Here is a 19061-nt window from a genome sequence, read left to right as displayed (position 1 = left end):
TAACACACAAAAGACCTTCGATGTATACTTCTTTTACCGACATGTGACATTTTGGCAATTGCAAATTGACACTTCATTTTGACGCTGCAATTTGACATAGATTATTAAGTTCATTAACATGTGTATCTGTTACATCGTTAAAAAAGCTGTATATGTTAATGTCCTGTGGCCTTATATTTTCTAAATAAACCAAAAAAGAAAAGATTAAAAAATACTTTAATTGTACAAAGAGACAAAGACAATAGCACATATATATAGAGAGAGGGCGACCACACACAACTTGCAATGACAACCCTCTTCGGCAAATTTAATACAAGCTTTGTATTATAAATAAGATTCATATATGGAGGGTTTCACATCAAATTTCCATAGTCGTAAACCTTCATATTCTTTCATAGACATCGATCAAAGCATGGAATTCCTCAACCAATTTTCAGTCCAATATGACAATCCAAACTTGAATTCTCAGAGCTTAATGGGGTTTTCAAATGATAATTTCTTGTATCAACAAGTATTACCACCATTTGATCATCAATTCGCTCAAAGCTTTCAACCAGTTTCTCAATATGAACAAAAGAATATCATGGTGATTCACGACCCCGTTGCCACAGGTCCATCCATAAATGGGAAGAGAAAATCAATGGATGTTTCAGCAAGCAGCTCAGGGAATTCATCGTCTCACCCAGTTCCAGAAAATGAGATTAACGAAAAGAAATACCAGGTATAGAAGAACTGCAGCTTTCACTGTTCAAATCTAACACATGTTGCATGCGACAAACGTCGTAAAAATGATAGTTTATTTGTAGCAAAAAGCTAGATCACATGCATGGTAATTAATTACTTATCTTTCTAGGACTTTTACTTAATTAATACTTAATAATTTTCTTGATTTCATTCTATATAGAATTCCGGAAAAGGAAAGAAAGTTAAAGCGAGTGAAAATGAGGAAGCACCAAAGGAAGTGGTACACGTTAGAGCAAGAAGGGGCCAAGCAACTGATAGTCACAGTATAGCAGAAAGGGTAAGGTCAAAACTTTGGCTATTTATTCAAAATTAGCAAAAGTAACATTACTATCTAGAAGAAAAGTATATAATTGTACATAAACGAATATTTTTATCACATTTTGTCAAATATATACAAAAACTAAGCTTTTCTTGCTATATGGGTTTAGGTTAGAAGAGGAAAAATCAACGAACGTTTGAGATGCTTGCAAGATATCGTCCCAGGATGCTACAAGGTAAATTTCTAAATAGAATCAATGGTAAAATTACATTTTCGGTATGTTTCGCTAGATTTTACTGTACACGTGTTTCATTTTCCTGAGTTAACTGGATTACTTTTGTATATATTTACAGTCGATGGGAATGGCGGTAATGTTGGATGAGATAATCAACTATGTGCAGTCGTTGCAAAATCAAGTGGAAGTGAGTTTTTTGAACCCAAATGATTAATATATTTTTGAATGATTTGTATTAAACTTTTTAAAAATAGAAAATACTTTAAATATGTAAAATAACTCAAATATTTGATGTGTGTTTCAGTTTCTATCTATGAAGCTTACTGAAGCAAGCATATTCCACAGCTTCGATTCGTCAGACTCAAAACAGATGGATATATTACAGGTAATTTATGTAGAGGGTTCTTTTAATAGTATTGGAATGTGTTTTTGTTATTTGAAATGATAATAACCAATAACTAGTTTCAAGTAATCGTAAAATTAAAATAATTTAATAACTAAAATGTTGAAAAGGACATGCTCTTGTATTATTAAATTATTAAAAAACAAAGTTGAGCTATCATAGTAAGCTTATGTATATATTATCCATTATTTTATTATTATAAAAGGTTATATGGTTAAAATGAGGATAATATAGTAATTTTCTTTCATTGTTGGAGGTATTATTAATGCACTCGTTAACAAAAACTAATTCTTTGATCATATCAGATAATCAAAACTAATTCTGATTTTCTAGAAAACAAACTAATCAAAATTGACAATATTACTTTACTCAAACATTGAAAATTAAGTAATTATTAGTTATTACTTTAAATCACGATAAGTGGATACACAAATTGACAAAATACATCCAAATAAACTCTTATTTGACTTTTAGTTATTACAATAATCATATTAAAAGTAACTTTGTTTCATAAATGATCAATTATGTAATTATTTAAAAGATATTCGAGTAACGTAACATACTCTCATCAGATTATATGTGAGTTTTATTGTACATATATTTTATGGAAAATGGAATATAATAATTGCATATTATATGGTACCTAAAAATTTGGTAGTTAATGACAAAATTTAATCGATGGCAGATGGGAAATGCTACTCAAGGAGTGAAGATGAAGAGATTGGAAGAGAGAGGGGAGATTGGCCCAGTTGACCTGAGTTTTGGCTCTTATCCTTCATTGCCATACCACACAACATAAAAGAAGACCCCTCTTGTTCCCTACACATACATACAGCTTGTATTATTGTTTCTACACATACCAAATGTAACCATTACACAGCTATTGAAATAAAATAAATGTTTGCAGCATGGTACATAAATTTGGTTTATCTTTTTTATTTATTATTATTATTATTATTATTATTATTATTATTATTATTATTATCTTACTGGTGGTAATAAAATGAGAATTTATAAGTTTGGTCATAAATGTTAGCATTTGTATTGTATTTCACTATTTTGTATAGCTCAGACCATGTCACCTCACTCTTGTATACACCATTTAGAGCATTCATAATGGAGAGTCAATGGAAGAATGACACCCTACTCTTGTATAGACCATTTAGAGCATTCATAATGGAGAGTCAATGGAAGAATGAGTTAGCAAGTCTAGTTGTCATTCAAGCATAAAACTTTACTTATTGTGAAATGTCACCTTAATATTTAATTAATTTGGAATTCAATGGAAAAAATAAAAGTTTTTTAATTCTTAATTAGATATTTAAATATGTTCCATTTAACTTTCTAAACTGTTATTTATGGAAAAGCGACCGATATATATATATATATATATATATATATATATATATATATATATATATATATATATATATATATATATATGTATAAAAGAAAGTTACAATGTGGTCCCTACACTATAAAAGACATATAAAAAAGAGTATAAATTAAACACCACTCGGTATGAGCATGAGATTTGAAATTATTAAAACTGTCCTGAAAGTTTAAAATTTACTTAGTAGGAAGACCCTTAGTAAATATCTACAAATTGATGAGTCGATGGCACGTGCAAAACATACATGTTCCCAATGACAACACGTCCCCTAACAAAATGTACATCTATGTCCACATGCTTGGTATGTTGATGTTGTACATGGTTAGAAGACATATACATGACACTCACATTGTTGTAACTTTACATAATGGACATGATAACTCGAGAAGAAGATTATAAAGCCAATCAGCTTCAACAACCACATTTTCTACTCGTTATTACTTAGCCTCAGATGGTGATCGAGAAACAACATTTTGATGTTTGGAGGACCAAGAGATTAGATTGTTGCCAAGATAAACACTGACCCTAGAAGTGATCAGCGAGTGTGAGGACTATCGGCCCAATCAACATCGGAATAAGTGACCAAGCGATCAATAAAGGATCGCTAATTAGACAAACCATGAGACAATGTACGGTGGAGATAGCGAAGGATATCATTAATAGCAACGATGTAAGGTTTACATAGATCATGCATGAATAAACAGATTTGGTGAATATCATAATCACTATCAGAATGGGTGAATATAAGATATTGCAAAGCACCGACAAGGCTCCGATAAAGGATAGGGTCAGAGACAGGAGTACCACCGACAAGTACTACACGGATTGTAGGAGGACATATCGGCACGAGAAAGAATTTTAATAGTAAAGGAGGTCTGAGATAAGAGCATATCTTTGTCGAATCGAGAAGTATCAATTTCGAGAGAAAAAAGAGGACCTAAATCGAACATGAGAATTCAGATGAAATACATCTAATGATGCAGGAAATGAGAGCGAAAGAAGAAGCATTAAGGATTATATCATCAACAAAGAGGAGAAGGAAGATGTTATCAAAGCCATAGTGGTAAGTGAATAACTAACAGTAAGACCTGTTGGATTAGGTGTCTAAGCTCATAACTATTTTTTTATGTACTTGATTTGAGTATGAACATGGTCCTTTTGGGTTGCCTTCACTCATGCAACTTGATAGGATGACAGGAGGATAGAGGGTAGAATTTATTATATGAATAATAAATTGGGACTCAAAACGGTTTTATTAATATATTACAAAATTAATATATTATTTGGAAATCATATTATTTAATTAGTATTGATTAGAAATTAATTTGGAATTAATTTGGTAACCAAAAGAGACTGATTAAATAATTGGGGGACTGTTATGCAAATCTTTGATAGTTGCATAATTGGCTAATGGACTCCGTAGAGTGGAGTGGACGAAATTTATGGGGAAGCCCATTAAATTTCATCCATGGGCTCTAAGGAAGGAGTTCATGGACTGTTTGTTGCCTAAGTTAGGTATTAGGGTTTCCACCTAAAAAACCCTAGCAACCACAACTATATATTGGACCCTATACAAGGGGATTTTCAGCCTAAGCACTCAAGAAATAAACCCAAGCCGAAATCCTTCTCTCTAAAGTCATCCTCCTTGCATTGGGTGTTTGTGACTCCATTAGAGGTGCAACACTTGGGGCATTAGGCTTTCAAAAGTCAAGATCAAGAAGGATTCAACTTTTTATTGCTACATAACAAGAGAGGTAAAGATTCTAACCCTAATCATATGTGATTTTCGATATATGTATGCTAGTTATAGGGTTATTGCTTTGGTATTCATAGTTGTATGTTCAAATTAGAGAAACCTAGATCCAAAGAAATTAGGGTTGCATGTATACCATAGGAATGATGTTATGCTCATCGGTGGTATCTGAGCCTAGGTCGTTTTTCTACTGAATAGATGCAAAAGTAAACTGCCGAAAGATCAAAAAGTCAAAAATTTTGTTGTGTGATAGGTCTACTCGACGAGTCCATGTGTAGACTTGACGAGTTGCTTGAACTCGACGAGTTCCATTGTCGACTCGATGAGTCCAGTGATCTGATGCCAGGATTTTCGATTTTTTGGTCAGTTTTGTATTAGGATAATTACAAAAACTCGTTTTCCATCTTATTTATGATTGGTGTGAGATATCCTTATCAAAATTGGTGGGTTTGGTTAAATATGGATGATATAAGATTATTTTGATTCAGATATTTAACCTGGTAATTTTGAAAAACTTTAAATTACATATTTTAAGTTTTATAGTTTAAATTTGAAATTAAAAGTTTTAGTTTTGAAATTTAAATAGTTAAACCCTAATATTTTGAAAAGTTTCAAAATTTATCCTCAAGTATTGGAATTTAAAATTTAATTGAAATATATTAATTTTGAAATATTAAATTCTAAAACCCTAATATTTTGAAAAGTTCAAATTACACCCTAATAGATTTTATTAAATTAATTAAGTGTTTAATTAAAAGATAGAATTAATAAATCCATAATAATATGGTTTAAGTTTAATCAAATTAAAATTATAATTTATTAATAGATTAAACCACTTAGTGTTCTAAATGTATAAAATACATCCTTATACTATACAAAATTAAAAGTTTAATATACTATATGTATAAGTGAAAGGTCAATATTATCGTTAGTAGACTTCATTCACGAAGTTGGTCAATGAGGGGTGTTTAAAGAAGCGACCTATAAAATGACCGTCATTAGGTATCCACTCTTACCCACCACACCCTTGACTAGTGGAGGGCCGTCAGCTGAATGGGTAGGAGAGGACACAACCTTCCATTATAAGTATAATGAAATACGAAGTAAGTAAACACTTTTATAAATTCCCAAAATCTTATTTAATTTAGGAAAAATGTGAATTTGGTGCTAATCCATGAAATTACACATTGTACCTTGTTGGTCGTTAGTGGAGTGTGTGTAGTTAACCGACACAGTAATATGAGACTAATGAAAGATGGCAATGGGTAGTTCGTAGATTATCATAGATCAATGGAGCGTGTGTGGTTAACCAACACATTGATTAGGTGATAAACATCTTCAAGAGTACCAAACTAATTTGCATGGTTATTCACACCTTGTTTGTGATCCTCGGCATCTTAGTCACAAACTTGAAGGGCGTAATCAAGATTAAACATGCAATTGAAAAGTTCAATGAATCTCAACAAATCTAGGAATTTCAATTCGTTTAAGACCTAATATTCATTTTCATTTTTCATCGTGGGAATTATTAAATCGTCATTTACCTACCTTTAAAATTTTTGAAATTGTATTACGACATCCCTCTTCCAAATTGTAGAATAATTTGTTGGGTCCTAGCCTTAATATTTCATTTGGGTGTTATATTAAGGACTTAAATCAACTTAATTTGAATTTCTCCTTTTTGTAGATGTCAAATTCTAACAACTATGGTCTTCCTGAATCCTTTGGAAAAAGCTTTCCACATGAAGATGATGTTCCACGATTGGATCATGGAAACATAAATCGCTCTTCACTTCCTCCACCTCATCCATTAATTCTCCCTGACCTACGTGTTCGTCGTCTTGAAAGTTTAAGGTCACTCAAGCCCTATTGGCAATCAAACACGAAGATGGAAAGTCTATATGTGCTCACGTCTTGGAGATGAAGTTACATATTGACATATTGGGAATGTTGGGTGTCGATGTCTCAATGAAGCTGACTATTGACTTGATTCTTCAATCACTTCCTAAGTTATATAGTGAGTTTATAAAAGATTACTATATGAAGGACCTCAAGGTAACCCTTATCGATCTCACCTATTTGCTAATTGTTGTTGAATCAGTAATGATTTGGCGCATTGGTAAAGAAAATTTGATTGGTAGTTCAACCTCACAAACTTTCGTGGATATTGACGATGGTAACATTGGAAGACCAGAAAAGTCTTCTCTTCCTAATGGAAAGGGATCGGACAAGGTCAAAACGTTTGACCGAATGGTAAAGAGAAAGCCTGAATCTGAAATTATCCCATTTTCTATTCAAAAAGAGTATGTTTGCTTCTATTGCCAAGACAAGGAACATTGGTTGCGAAGCTGCCACGCTTACTTGAAAGATCACGAGGATGGGAGAGTCAAGATGTATGACTCTGCTTCTGGTAAAATCCACTATCTACCTCTATTAAGTTCCTATTTGTAGATTTTTAATGTATGATGATAAGATTGCATTTCGATGTTTTGTAGGATCGAAGAAAAGAAAGGAAGCTTAAAGGAAAAGTATGCTGAGTCTGATCGTGAAGAGACAGATTTTGATTGCATGGTTCGATAAACGGATTTTTGAGCTACTGCGTAGTACTTATGATAGATTGATTAGGAATATTTAGTACCATAGTTTTCATTTGTAATTGCGTTGTAAAGAGAAGTTTTTCCGCATTTTATAAATAAAATAAATTTTTATTTTTTTTGTCTTATATATATATATATATATATATATATATATATATATATATATATATATATATATATATATATATATATATATATATCCTTGCAGTGACTTTTGTGAAAATTGATGTTTGTATGTTTCTATTGTTAGCAATAATGAAACGGATGTGATTCTTAGTTATGTTATTTGTGGTAGTGTCAAAATTTTACCAAATAAGGAATGATTCTCATCTCCCAAGTTTCAATTGGACAAAAACTTGGAATCATGCAACTAGTATTGTATTATGAATGAGAACCTTCATATTTGGGAAATTAAGACTAATTCCTTTATTCACATAAGTATGTGAGTCAAGTGAAGGACTAAAGGATCTAGTACGCATTATTGTGCACTAGGTTAAGTCTACCACAAAGAATGATAAGAGTATTTGTCATGATTTGCTAAAAGTTTAGTAAATATGGTTATGATTAGAAGATTAAGTGTAATTCTGAATCGTTGAAAAGGTTTCAATGTAAAGCAGAACGAATGGGAAGAATCAATTAGGCAGAAAGATAAAAGTGTCTCCAATATGAAAAGAAGGGAGAGTACTTAAGTATCGTGCTTTATGATTAACTTAGTGATTATGAAACTTTGTCACAATTGATCCTCTAAGGACACCTTAGTGCACTAGTATGACTAAGAAGAAGAATCATAATTTGTTGAAATGGTTAAATCAAAAGGTGAATCATACTTCATTCCAAAATCGAGTCTTTGAGTTAAACTCCAACATTGTGACTTGAGTGACAGATCTTAAGTAGGTTTATAACACACTCATCAAATGTGGAGTAGAAAAAATTCTTCATATTTCTGCACATTTGAAATTGGTAAGTTGTGATGTCTTGGATAAGATAAAGACCAACTAGGACCAATTGTGTGAAGTGTTTGTCTTGTTAAGAACCCACACTAACTCTTGAATATATGTTTGTCACGAAATGTTTCTTGAGAAGAGAATCTTATATGTCAAGAGGTCAGTAGGAGTCTTAATGGCGTTGAATAACTTCAGGAACTAATCAAGAATGAACGTATTGTCTATTACTAGCACACGTCTTGAGGTTTATAACATATCGTGTTGGCATATTCTTGTGCCATTCCAGTTGAGTTAACTGTGCATGTGAGGTCTATGAGTTCTCATTTAAATGCAAAAAGGCAAAGCACCTTAATCAATGAAAGTTCATATATCTGTATGGGTGAGCTGCACAACTACTTGGAAGACATGATAGGCCCTTCTGTTGCCAAATTGCAAGAAATAATGATTGAACAAGTTCAATCCATATGAGTTTGGATTTGTCACAAACATTGTCCTGTGATAATGGTTATGACAAATTCACATGGATATGAACAAATACACCATAAAATCTAAGTGGTAAGGTTTCTCTTCGCTTATTGAAAATGATTGTGAGGAAACGCTTTCACTAAGAAGATTTTAAGGAGATAGCAATTGTGATATTTTCATTCTCAAATTCGATTATGATTATGACATCCCTCTTCATAGTTTGAATTATGAGCTTTGGCAATTAGTCTGAACATTTGGGACTTAATGATATAAGTTCTGAAATAGTTTAGACACACATATGAGCATTCTAATAAAAGGTGCATGAGCTTAGTTAAAGTCTTATCGAAGCATTACATATCAGACATATGAACCTTGGTAATGAAAGTCAATAAGTATTGATTTCTAGAAGTCCAATTGATTTTTAGGAACATGTCAAGGCTAGTAGGAGCATAAGTGTTATGTTGGTAAGGATATAATTATCATGTTTGTGGGAGCATGATTATTGTGTTGCAAGTTAGCAATATTAATTATAGAAAACAAATGTTTCAATTCGCAAAGTTGCAAAGGTTGAAAATTTTCTTTGGTATAATTAAGGGATTGAAATTTATACTTTATTTTCAAATCTAAAAGCTTAGATTGAGAAATTTTAATCAAATTTAGTCAAAGGACGTATATGAATGCTATGTTGAAAAGGTTCAACATAAGTAAATTCTATATATGTCAATATTATAGCAGGAGACTAGTAAAGTATCATGTCTTTATATAAGACATTATGTATCATTTCCTATATGCTTCGGGTATAGGATCGATTACATATGCCGTAATATTCAACCTTTCTGTCTATTCCAAATGCCTAGGGCATTAAGAGGGAAAAGGACTAGAACATGATATGACTAAGATAGTTAAACAACTGTCAAGGACGATCTAAGGTTCGCCAATGATTGGTCACTTATGGGCAGTTGGAAGTATAGTAATGGATGAACCATATTGACATTATTATGAACAGATAGGATTCTATTTAGAATGTGTTGTCATATGGAAAATATGGAAATGTTTCTATAATGGGAGTTGGATATTAAGAATCTATGTGTAGGTTAGAAACTTTTAGGCAAGAAGAATGTTCAAATGAATATACTTTAAATTTGAGACTTCATGTCTATGGAGTTGTCTTGTAACAATCTCTAATAGAGAACTTTGTAATTTTATTGGCAATGTCTTTATGACTTTGGTGCTATGGTATTACAAAAGGATCATTGCATAAAATGTTAGAATCTAACACATTCTAATAGTGGCAAGAATTTAGTATTCTTGCACTTGTGATAAGGATTGGGAATTGTGAAATGGGCATCATTGGAAATGTGTTCAATTGATCTATTTCACAAAGTAAGGACCATAGGTAAGCATAGTGTGCATGCTTGGAGGATGGGATGACTATTGTTTCAATTCAAGTATTAATTTGATTAATCGAAACATTATACAATGAATAATGTGTAATCAATATGGTGATTAAATAAAAGGTGTTTTATTTATACTCAAAGTGTTGAAGCCATATTAGATTCGATTATTCCTGTGTTTCACTTCGCATGTTTTGACTTCCAGAATAACTAGGTTATTCAAACATCCACGGACAATCATACTTTGGAAGTAGGTAATGAAGTAAGACCGTCATGAATCTGACTGTAAATAGTGCAAGCATATGAGTTATTGTTGTTTACAAGTGGTTGCACATTGATAACGCGTAAACACATCAGTAACTTGCCGTAATAAAACGTATTGATGTGTGTCATTTGATGAGTAAATAGTGCAAGCATATGAGTCGACGTTTATCCATTCCTTTTACCCAAAGTGGGATAAAAGCGATATCTGTGGTCCCCTCGATGATTTAGTGATGACACCATAAGCTCTTGGCCAAACCTGGACAAAGTTTATGTGTTCAACTGAAGTCTACTGTCAGTCGTCTTAAATCGGAAATCGGGAAACAACACATAGACAGAGAGAATGATTATAATCCATGTGTCATGTCTATACGATATCTTGAGAATGGAGGAATATATGATCCCTTATCTAAAGCATGTGTTACTGATAAGATCAGAGTTTGACACCGGCTTTTGAAAACTATGATTGCTAATCATATTCTGAAGTCGTACTTGCAATAATAGTTATTAGATTTATCAAAGTGGGAGACTATTGGATTAGGTGTCTAAGCCCTTAAATATTTTTAGTATGTACGTGATTTGATTATGAGCATGGTCCTTTTGGGTTGCCTTCACTTGTGCAACTTGATAGGATGACAAGAGGAGACATGATAGAATTTATTATATGAATAATAAATTGGTACTCAAAATGGTTTTATTAATATATTATTTGGAAATCATATTATTTAATTAGTAGCGATCAAAAATTAATTTGGAATTAATTTGGTGATCAAAAGAGACTGATTAAATAATTAAGGGACTGTTATGCAAATCTTTGATAGTTGCATAATCGGGCTGATTGACTCCATAGTGTGGAGTGGACAAAATTTATGGGGAAGCCCATAAGATTTCGTCCATGGGCTCTAAGGAAGGAGTTCATGGGCTGCTTGTTGCCTAAGTTAGGTATTAGCATTTCCACCTAAAAAACCCTAGTAGCCAGAGCTATATATAAGACCCCATATAAGGGGATTTTCAGCCTAAGCATTCAAGAAAGAAACCTTAGCCGAAATCCTTCTCTCCTAAGTCATCCGCCTTGTATTGGGTGTTTGTGGCTCCATTAGAGGTGCAACACTTGGGGTACTAGGCTTTCCGAAGTCAAGATCAAGAAGATTAAACTTGTTATTTCTACATAACAAGAGAGGTACAGATTCTAACCCTAATCATATGTGATTTTCAATATATGTATGCTAGTCATAGGATTATTGCTTTGGTATTCATAGTTGTATGTTCAAATTAGAAAAACATAGATACAAAGCAATTAGGGTTGCATGTACACCATAGAAATGACGTTATGCTCAAAACCCATCAAGACTGACTGTTGGTAAAGCCGATAGAGGTGATAAAGACAACAAACCGGTGGTACCAGACTCTAGGTGTGGGATTAGGGTGTCTAAGCCAATAACTAAATTGGTGTATACTTGAATTAAAAAGAAAAGTCCTTTTTGGGTGGCTCTCAGAACTAGTAATTAAGTAGAATGACTTTTAAAGAGAGAGGTTGATTAATTGATTTATTATGTGATTAATAAATAGCAATAAATAATGTATTAATATATTATGATATTAGTATATTAATTATAAATAGTATTATTTAATTAATAATTAACTAGAACTTAATTGGAATTAATTTTAGGAATAATTGGATAAATTAAAAGTGCAGAGACTTAAGTTGTAGTTGTTCAATAGTTGAAAAAGAGGGATTCAAGAACCTTCCATGGGTCATGGAAGGTTTTAAAGAGCCTTTTAAGAGTTTTTAGATTAATCCTTAAAAATAATTAAGAAGTTGGATTTACCTAATTTGAAATAATATTATTATATATTCAAATTAGGTTTTTCAAGGTTACTTAGTTCAGCTATAAATAGAACCCCTTGCCTACTAGTTTTTGTCCACTCCTAATCCAAGAAGGATAGTAGAAAATTTCACTATAACTTCTAATGCTTCTTCTGTTTGTAGAAAGCCCATTCATCAAAGGAAACTTTGAGAACTTTCCTACTCTCATTTGCAAATAATGGTCATTGTAGAACAGTTAAAACAATAGGAGTAGAAGACACTTTAGGTCATTTATCTTCTTGAGACTCGAACCAAGTCTCATATGTAATGAATTCATGAACAATCGAATCAACAGTTAGAAGTGGGGTGCGTTGAGGGGTTGTTCCACATAATACTTCAACACCATACCATAGTGCCATCAAAAACTGATCTGAAAGTTACTCTCCCTCCTAACAATGTAAAGTCCGAAAGCACCAACTAATCCCATGATCTTGAAATTTCCAGTATTCCACGAGTCTAGTAACGTAGCATAATTCTTAGCTTTCTTTTTAATCATTTTTCCTTTTACAACAGTAGCAATGCCCCACATCTTTTTACACTGAAAAGAAATTTTCATTATATAACCCTAATAACCATAATCTTTTTCATTTAGTTAAGTATTAATGGAGTGTAGAGAGTCGTCCCTATGACCCATATCATCAATAACCAAAAACAAATGAATATGAGTAGTGAATACAAAAAAATGTCAACAATAACCAAAAACCAAAACAAACATACCGTAACAATAACAAAAACGAATAAACCGAAGTCAAACGAATAAAAAAGGCAACATAGAACATCCATAAACAGTACCAAAACGATGCTAAAAATGTTCCGAATTACGACATGATCTTGTTTAAAAAGTAAAAAAGAGAAATCCTCATTTCAAGACCGTGATTTGTTTTCTAGCAGTAAGGAGTGGTCCTCTCAAATGAGAGGTCATAGGATCAAGTCTCTAGGTGACATAGATGGTATTTAAGAATAGATTTAGTTAGTTTGCCGTTTAAAAAAAATTAATATTAAATAAAAAAAACTATGTATATTGAATTTATTAAGTTTTTTATACATTAAATACATTAAATAAAAAGAAACAACACCTAAATAGTAAGTGGTATATATTCGTATTCTCACTAGTAAATTGACAATTTAACAATAAAACATTAAAATATGAACAAAACATTAGTTTAAGTTTGAAAACAAGGTATTATATTGTGTTGTTGGGTTTTTTTTTTTTTTTTTTTTTTTTTTGTTTTTTTTTTTTGTTTTTATTAAAGAAGACAAGTAAAAGTAACATTTTAAATTATTATTGCTTATAAAAACGTATACAAATAGCGTAATTTTTTTTTTTAATGAAATAGTGGTTGGAATAACAACATTATGGATTTTGTCCCCTATACTCTTGCAGTCCAATTGTTGACATGCTCAAATCAAAATTTTAATTCAGGTGCATTGTACTTGGGTTTTATTTTTTGTGGTGGTCCTCATGTCCATTTCAGCTTCAAATTCCTTTTATATTTTACGAAAGGTGTTTTACTGGAAATAAGTAATAATTAATTTTATGCATATTTCAAATAAAATATTTAGTATTTTCATACTTCGATTATAAGAAACCCCAATAACAACATACATAATCATCGACTAAACAACGAAACATCATGTTGGGAAATCTCCAACCCAATGTTATATTTGGTGTTAACATATTTTTTAATAAAAATTTAGAGGGAAATTCCAAGAATTCTCTTACATTTTATCATTTATCTTAAAAACTATTACAAACTTAATTGTTGAAAAGCTATTTTTATTTGGAATATCATGTCATCCCAATATTTAAGTGTACGAGTTGAAAATCCACTTATAATTTAACTTTCTTTTACATTTAATCAACTAATTTTTTTAAACGGTAAATAATTATTTTTGTTCTTTTCTTAGGATTGAATCAAAGATCTCCTAGTTAATTGTTAATAATCATAAGGGGTTGAGGGTGTGCAAAGTGTGCAGTGCACATGATCCAATTATTTTATTATATATTTTTATTTAAAATTAACAACTTATTATAACGATAAGGATCTTTTTTTCTGGTTTGTCATGGGCCTTTAACAATATTTAAATTTTCAGGACCGCTCCTATTAATAATAAGAGTGTGTATGAGACGGTTTGGTTAGTTTTTGGTCTAAACCGAATCGTAATCATTACAATTGATTAATGTATTTTGATAACCATTAAGTAGCAATTAATATTGGTTTTGGTTAACAGCTTTAGTCGGTTAATGGTTAATATAGGATAGCCATAATTGTCCAAGAAGACAAAAGATAAAAAACAAATCTATAAAATTGAAAAACATAAATTCCATTGTTATAAAAAAAATGAATGATTATGTATATATAATTGTATTGATAGAAGATTACTTATTTTATCTAATTTAAAATAATTGCCTTTTAAAATTTCAATTTTTAATATAATTACATACCATATATATATATATATATATATATATATATATATATATATATATATATATATATATATATATATATATATATATATATATATATATATATATTAAAAATATTTATAAATATTATTGTTTCAGTTCAGTTTACAGTGGTTCAGATTTAGATGAAAACCATAACCGAATTGAACCATATGTATTCGATTAATCAAAATTAGAACCGCACCATATCTTTTAATAATAGTTCGGTTAAACTGGTTCATTTAATTTGGTTATGGTTTGGTTTTTCGGTTAATATGTTCACCCCTACTTAGTACATAATTTACATATTAGCCAAGTGAGCTAGCCCCAACTTGTATTTAAGCCACTATTTACCTCATAAAATTTATTAGCATGTTATAATGCCATAAAGACACAGTCTAACGTATATGCACTTCAAAACAATCTCATGTTTACTCTACTCCACAAAAACACTAAACAATCAAAAACACTCTAAAATGACCCGATATGATACACCTCATGGCCGAGGAAACTCATATTTCCATACCTTATTTTCCACCATATCAATTTGTTTCTCTCATATCACTTCCATCTTTACCAACCTTCAACACAAGGAGTACATCTATTCTAATTCACTTTCAATGTACAAGTATTGAAGCATATATGGTACAAGATGAGATTGCACATAAAAAGAAAGAGGAGGCAAGTTGGAAATACATATCATCTGGTTGAACCCTTACCAATGCCCCCCCCCCTCCTACCCACCTCGACAAATTCATGGAACTGTTGGTGCTGCTATAACATCCTCAAATTAGGCCTAGAGTGTAACAACCTAAAATTTTGTATAAGATGATGTGATAAAATGGTTTTAGGGGTAAAGTGTATTTTGGTTCAATTGCTAAAAATGCATGCAATTTGGAAATGTTGAATGCTCATATATAATGAGTTATTAGATTAGATGTTGAATCCACTAGTACATGTTGGTATGAATGAAGTATTAACTTGCATGTCATAGGTATAATACGTTGGAAAAAGAAGTGTTCATAAAATAAATATAGAATCTGGAAAATGTAGGTTTCACGACACGATCTATTGGGCTCGTGGTGCTAGAATTTGATGGTAATTAGACGATTATTTTGACCTAAGTAGGGCATTGTACTATGGTCGCGATATGATTAGAAAATGAGTCACGGCGCTATTTTGAAAGTAGAATGTTATGATTATTCAAGGGTTGTGACGTGCGCGCGCATGACTACGCTAATTCCAAAACATATATTTAATGTTTTTAATCTCTTTTTCACGAACATCATCACACTCCACTCGATCCAGAGCTCTGTAAGAGTGATTTTCAAGGCACGAAGAGGTCTTGATACAGTTAGAATAGACGGTTGCTAGAATGAACCTTCAATTACATCTGAATGTATTATCGTACTCTTTAACCAAGCTTATGAGATTTAATGGTGGAATTATGAATTGAGTGGGAAGTTGGAATTACTTGTTAGATAACATAGTTAGGGTCGGTCCAGACGGTGGGCAACCCAGGCGATCGCCTAGGGCCCACGTCTTCGGGGGCCCATATTTTTAAGGCAAACTAGTGTGTATGTATGTGTGTGTGTGTCTATATATATATATATATATATATATATATATATATATATATATATATATATATATATATATATATCACCTAAATGATTATTAGGGCCTAAAGTTGGTTCAAACTCAAACTAGCTCAAAAGATAAACAATTTGGCTAGCTTCTTATTGCTAATTGAACCAGTCTATAGTGAAGAATAAACGATAACTTTTTTAATCTTTAATATATTTGTCTTTGAGGGGCCCTTTTTTTCTTTTCGCCCCAATCCCTATATACATTTGGACCGGTCCTGAACATAGTTATAAAGTTATGGGAATTGTTTAGAAGCTAATTATAAGCCTTATGTAGTGATTTTGTGGTTTAATTCGTATATTGATTGGTAGGGTTTCAAACCCTAAATAGTGAAAGTTATGAAGTGATGAAATTGAGTTAATAACTTGATGAATTAAGTTATAGAGAAGCTTAATTCATGGAGTTTAATCCATTTCTTTACAAAAACTTGTTAAGATGTTGTTTTGGCTAAAATATGAAATTGTGATTGGAAATGCTATTAAGCTCTTAATTGATTAACATATGTTATAAAAGAGCTTAATGTGGAAATTTAATAGCTGTGGGCTAAGGAAAATTGAAAGTTCATCAGAAAGAGGATTTGAAGATAATTGAAAGTTAGTTGCTACTAACTTGAAAATGCGAGTTATAAATTTTTGTTATAATAGGAATACATGGCTAGATGTAAATGAATTAAGTACTTAATAAAATCGGTATCATGCTTAATGCATAAATGTATTCTAGTATTTACTTTGTGTTATGGAATGTTGCAATAGCATAATATGCAAAGGATTAATATAAAACACTTAGTGTTTACTTAGTGTTATGGAATGTGATTAGTCCAATCTAGGGCATTTACTTGTCAATGTCCAGACCAATTCAAGGTGTTAATGGAAACATATAATTGTTATTCAATAAATTTTAATGGAAACATACCAATGCGAGGATATAAGAATCTTCGAAAACAGAACTCGAATGCAGGAGTTTCAAAATTTACAAAACAAATTTCTCATTCTGCGTGCATGCCCACACGTCACACATGGTGTACGTTTCTGATGTTGAGATCTATCAGGATATGGGTGGTGTGGTATAATGTGAGAACCACATGTGGAAGCTCTCTAATGGAACCACACACAGAAAGCATGGTTGCGCGCCTTAAATTCTCTTATAAATAGGAATTCATGATAGATCATTATGTACACCTTCACTACTCATTCTCTCTCGACTTTTGAACCTTCTTACCACCCGAGCCTTCGACGATCCAACACCGTGCCTCGGGTATTCAAGCATGCTTCAAGGGTAAGTTCACGACTCTATTTTTATAGTTTTCAAAAGTTATACTGGGAGGGGGGATACATGTTATAAGACTACACTGTATTTCAATCATTGGTAATTATATAGTAATAATGATAACTATGACTAGAATGTTAGGGTAATATTATGCTTGGTAGATACCCTGGCAAACTTTTAAGTATAATAATATACCTAGTCATTATGGTGACTAAATCACTACTCGTTATGTTGACTAACTCACTAGGAAATCATTTAACCTAGTTGTTACTATGGTTAACTTTTCAATATAACATCGTACTTAGTCGTCACCCTAGCTAACTTTTAGGATAACATTGTAATTAGTTGTTACTATCCCCGAATAGCCTACTGGAATAAACTAAACTAACATATATATATATATATATATATATATATATATATATATATATATATATATATATATATATATATATAAAGTACAACTAAATATACCAACGGAAAGCAAGGTACATGATATGAAGACAACACAAAATTAGTTGTTCAATGAGACATTATTCATCTTTTAGCTAAATGACCTTTAGCTAACCCCAACCTATAATCAGTAAATCTTAAATGAGAGGGAGAGGTATGTATAGATCTATATGGGATTGACACCCCCACCTGTAGTTGCTAGCTACATCTTTGGCGATCGAGTCACAGCAGAAATAGCTTTCCAAACTTTGGTGACATCTAATGAAGAATCATCTCGGGGACTTTGAACATCATGAGCTCGATTATAGGAACTCATTGTAACTTTGTTTAGCCTTAAATAACATAACTACTTAAAAAGGAAGCCTAAGAAGTAGCCAAATCATACACTAACTCAAGGAAGTGAGTTAAGTAAAATAATAACACCTATAAACTATTATACAATAAAAACTACACAAAACATTTTAAAATATAAAAACCTGTGAACTCACTAAGATTATGTTGACCTTTCAAAACTACATGTATTCTCAGGAGAATGAGTACTATAGATGACAAACGTATTCCCAAGAGTGTAGTTGGAGGTATTTGTATTATGATTATTTACTTTGCTTTTGTCTTGTACCTGTACCTCAAACAATTATCAAATCTATATGAGATAATTAATAAAATATAATGTTTATGTGATAAATTCGGTGCTATTTGTTGTTCTCTATGATCCAACATTCTAACGTTGCAAAGCCTAGCATTTCCGCCACCGGCTGGGGGTGTGACATCAGGTTGCAGAAGCATAAATAATATTTTGAAAATCATCTCATAGGCAGATAAATACTAGATAAAGAACATCTCCTTGAGAATATCTAGATATCATAGTCAATTTAGATCCTTCCCCTTCAACACACATGAAGGACCAATTATAAAAACATCAAGTAGCAAC

General features: G+C 31.6%; 1 protein-coding gene across 1 annotated transcript; it reads left to right on the top strand.

Moving 5' to 3' along the window:
• Window positions 1–293: 293 nt before the first annotated feature.
• LOC145008106 (transcription factor BEE 3-like) lies at window positions 294–2561 on the top strand. Its single transcript, XM_078966726.1, has 6 exons — window positions 294–721; window positions 905–1021; window positions 1173–1238; window positions 1357–1425; window positions 1543–1623; window positions 2327–2561. Exons 1-6 carry the CDS (start codon window positions 344–346, stop codon window positions 2438–2440), a joined length of 825 nt encoding a protein of 274 aa, XP_078822852.1. The 5' UTR covers window positions 294–343; the 3' UTR covers window positions 2441–2561.
• The last annotated feature ends 16500 nt before the right edge of the window (window positions 2562–19061 follow it).

This window comes from Lactuca saligna, chromosome 8 (genome assembly GCF_052625555.1).
Source record: "Lactuca saligna cultivar CGN05327 chromosome 8, ASM5262555v1, whole genome shotgun sequence".
Lineage (NCBI taxonomy): Eukaryota > Viridiplantae > Streptophyta > Magnoliopsida > Asterales > Asteraceae > Lactuca > Lactuca saligna.
Note: the sequence above shows the minus strand (reverse complement) of the source record. Positions and strands in the feature narration are given on the sequence as shown.

Coding starts and splice junctions, on each gene's coding strand:
- LOC145008106 (XM_078966726.1), top strand. CDS start 344: ATGGAGGGTTTCACATCAAATTTCCATAGTCGTAAACCTTCATATTCT. Junction 1,022..1,172: donor GTCACAGTATAGCAGAAAGG/GTAAGGTCAAAA, acceptor ATATGGGTTTAG/GTTAGAAGAGGAAAAATCAA. Junction 1,624..2,326: donor AACAGATGGATATATTACAG/GTAATTTATGTA, acceptor AATCGATGGCAG/ATGGGAAATGCTACTCAAGG.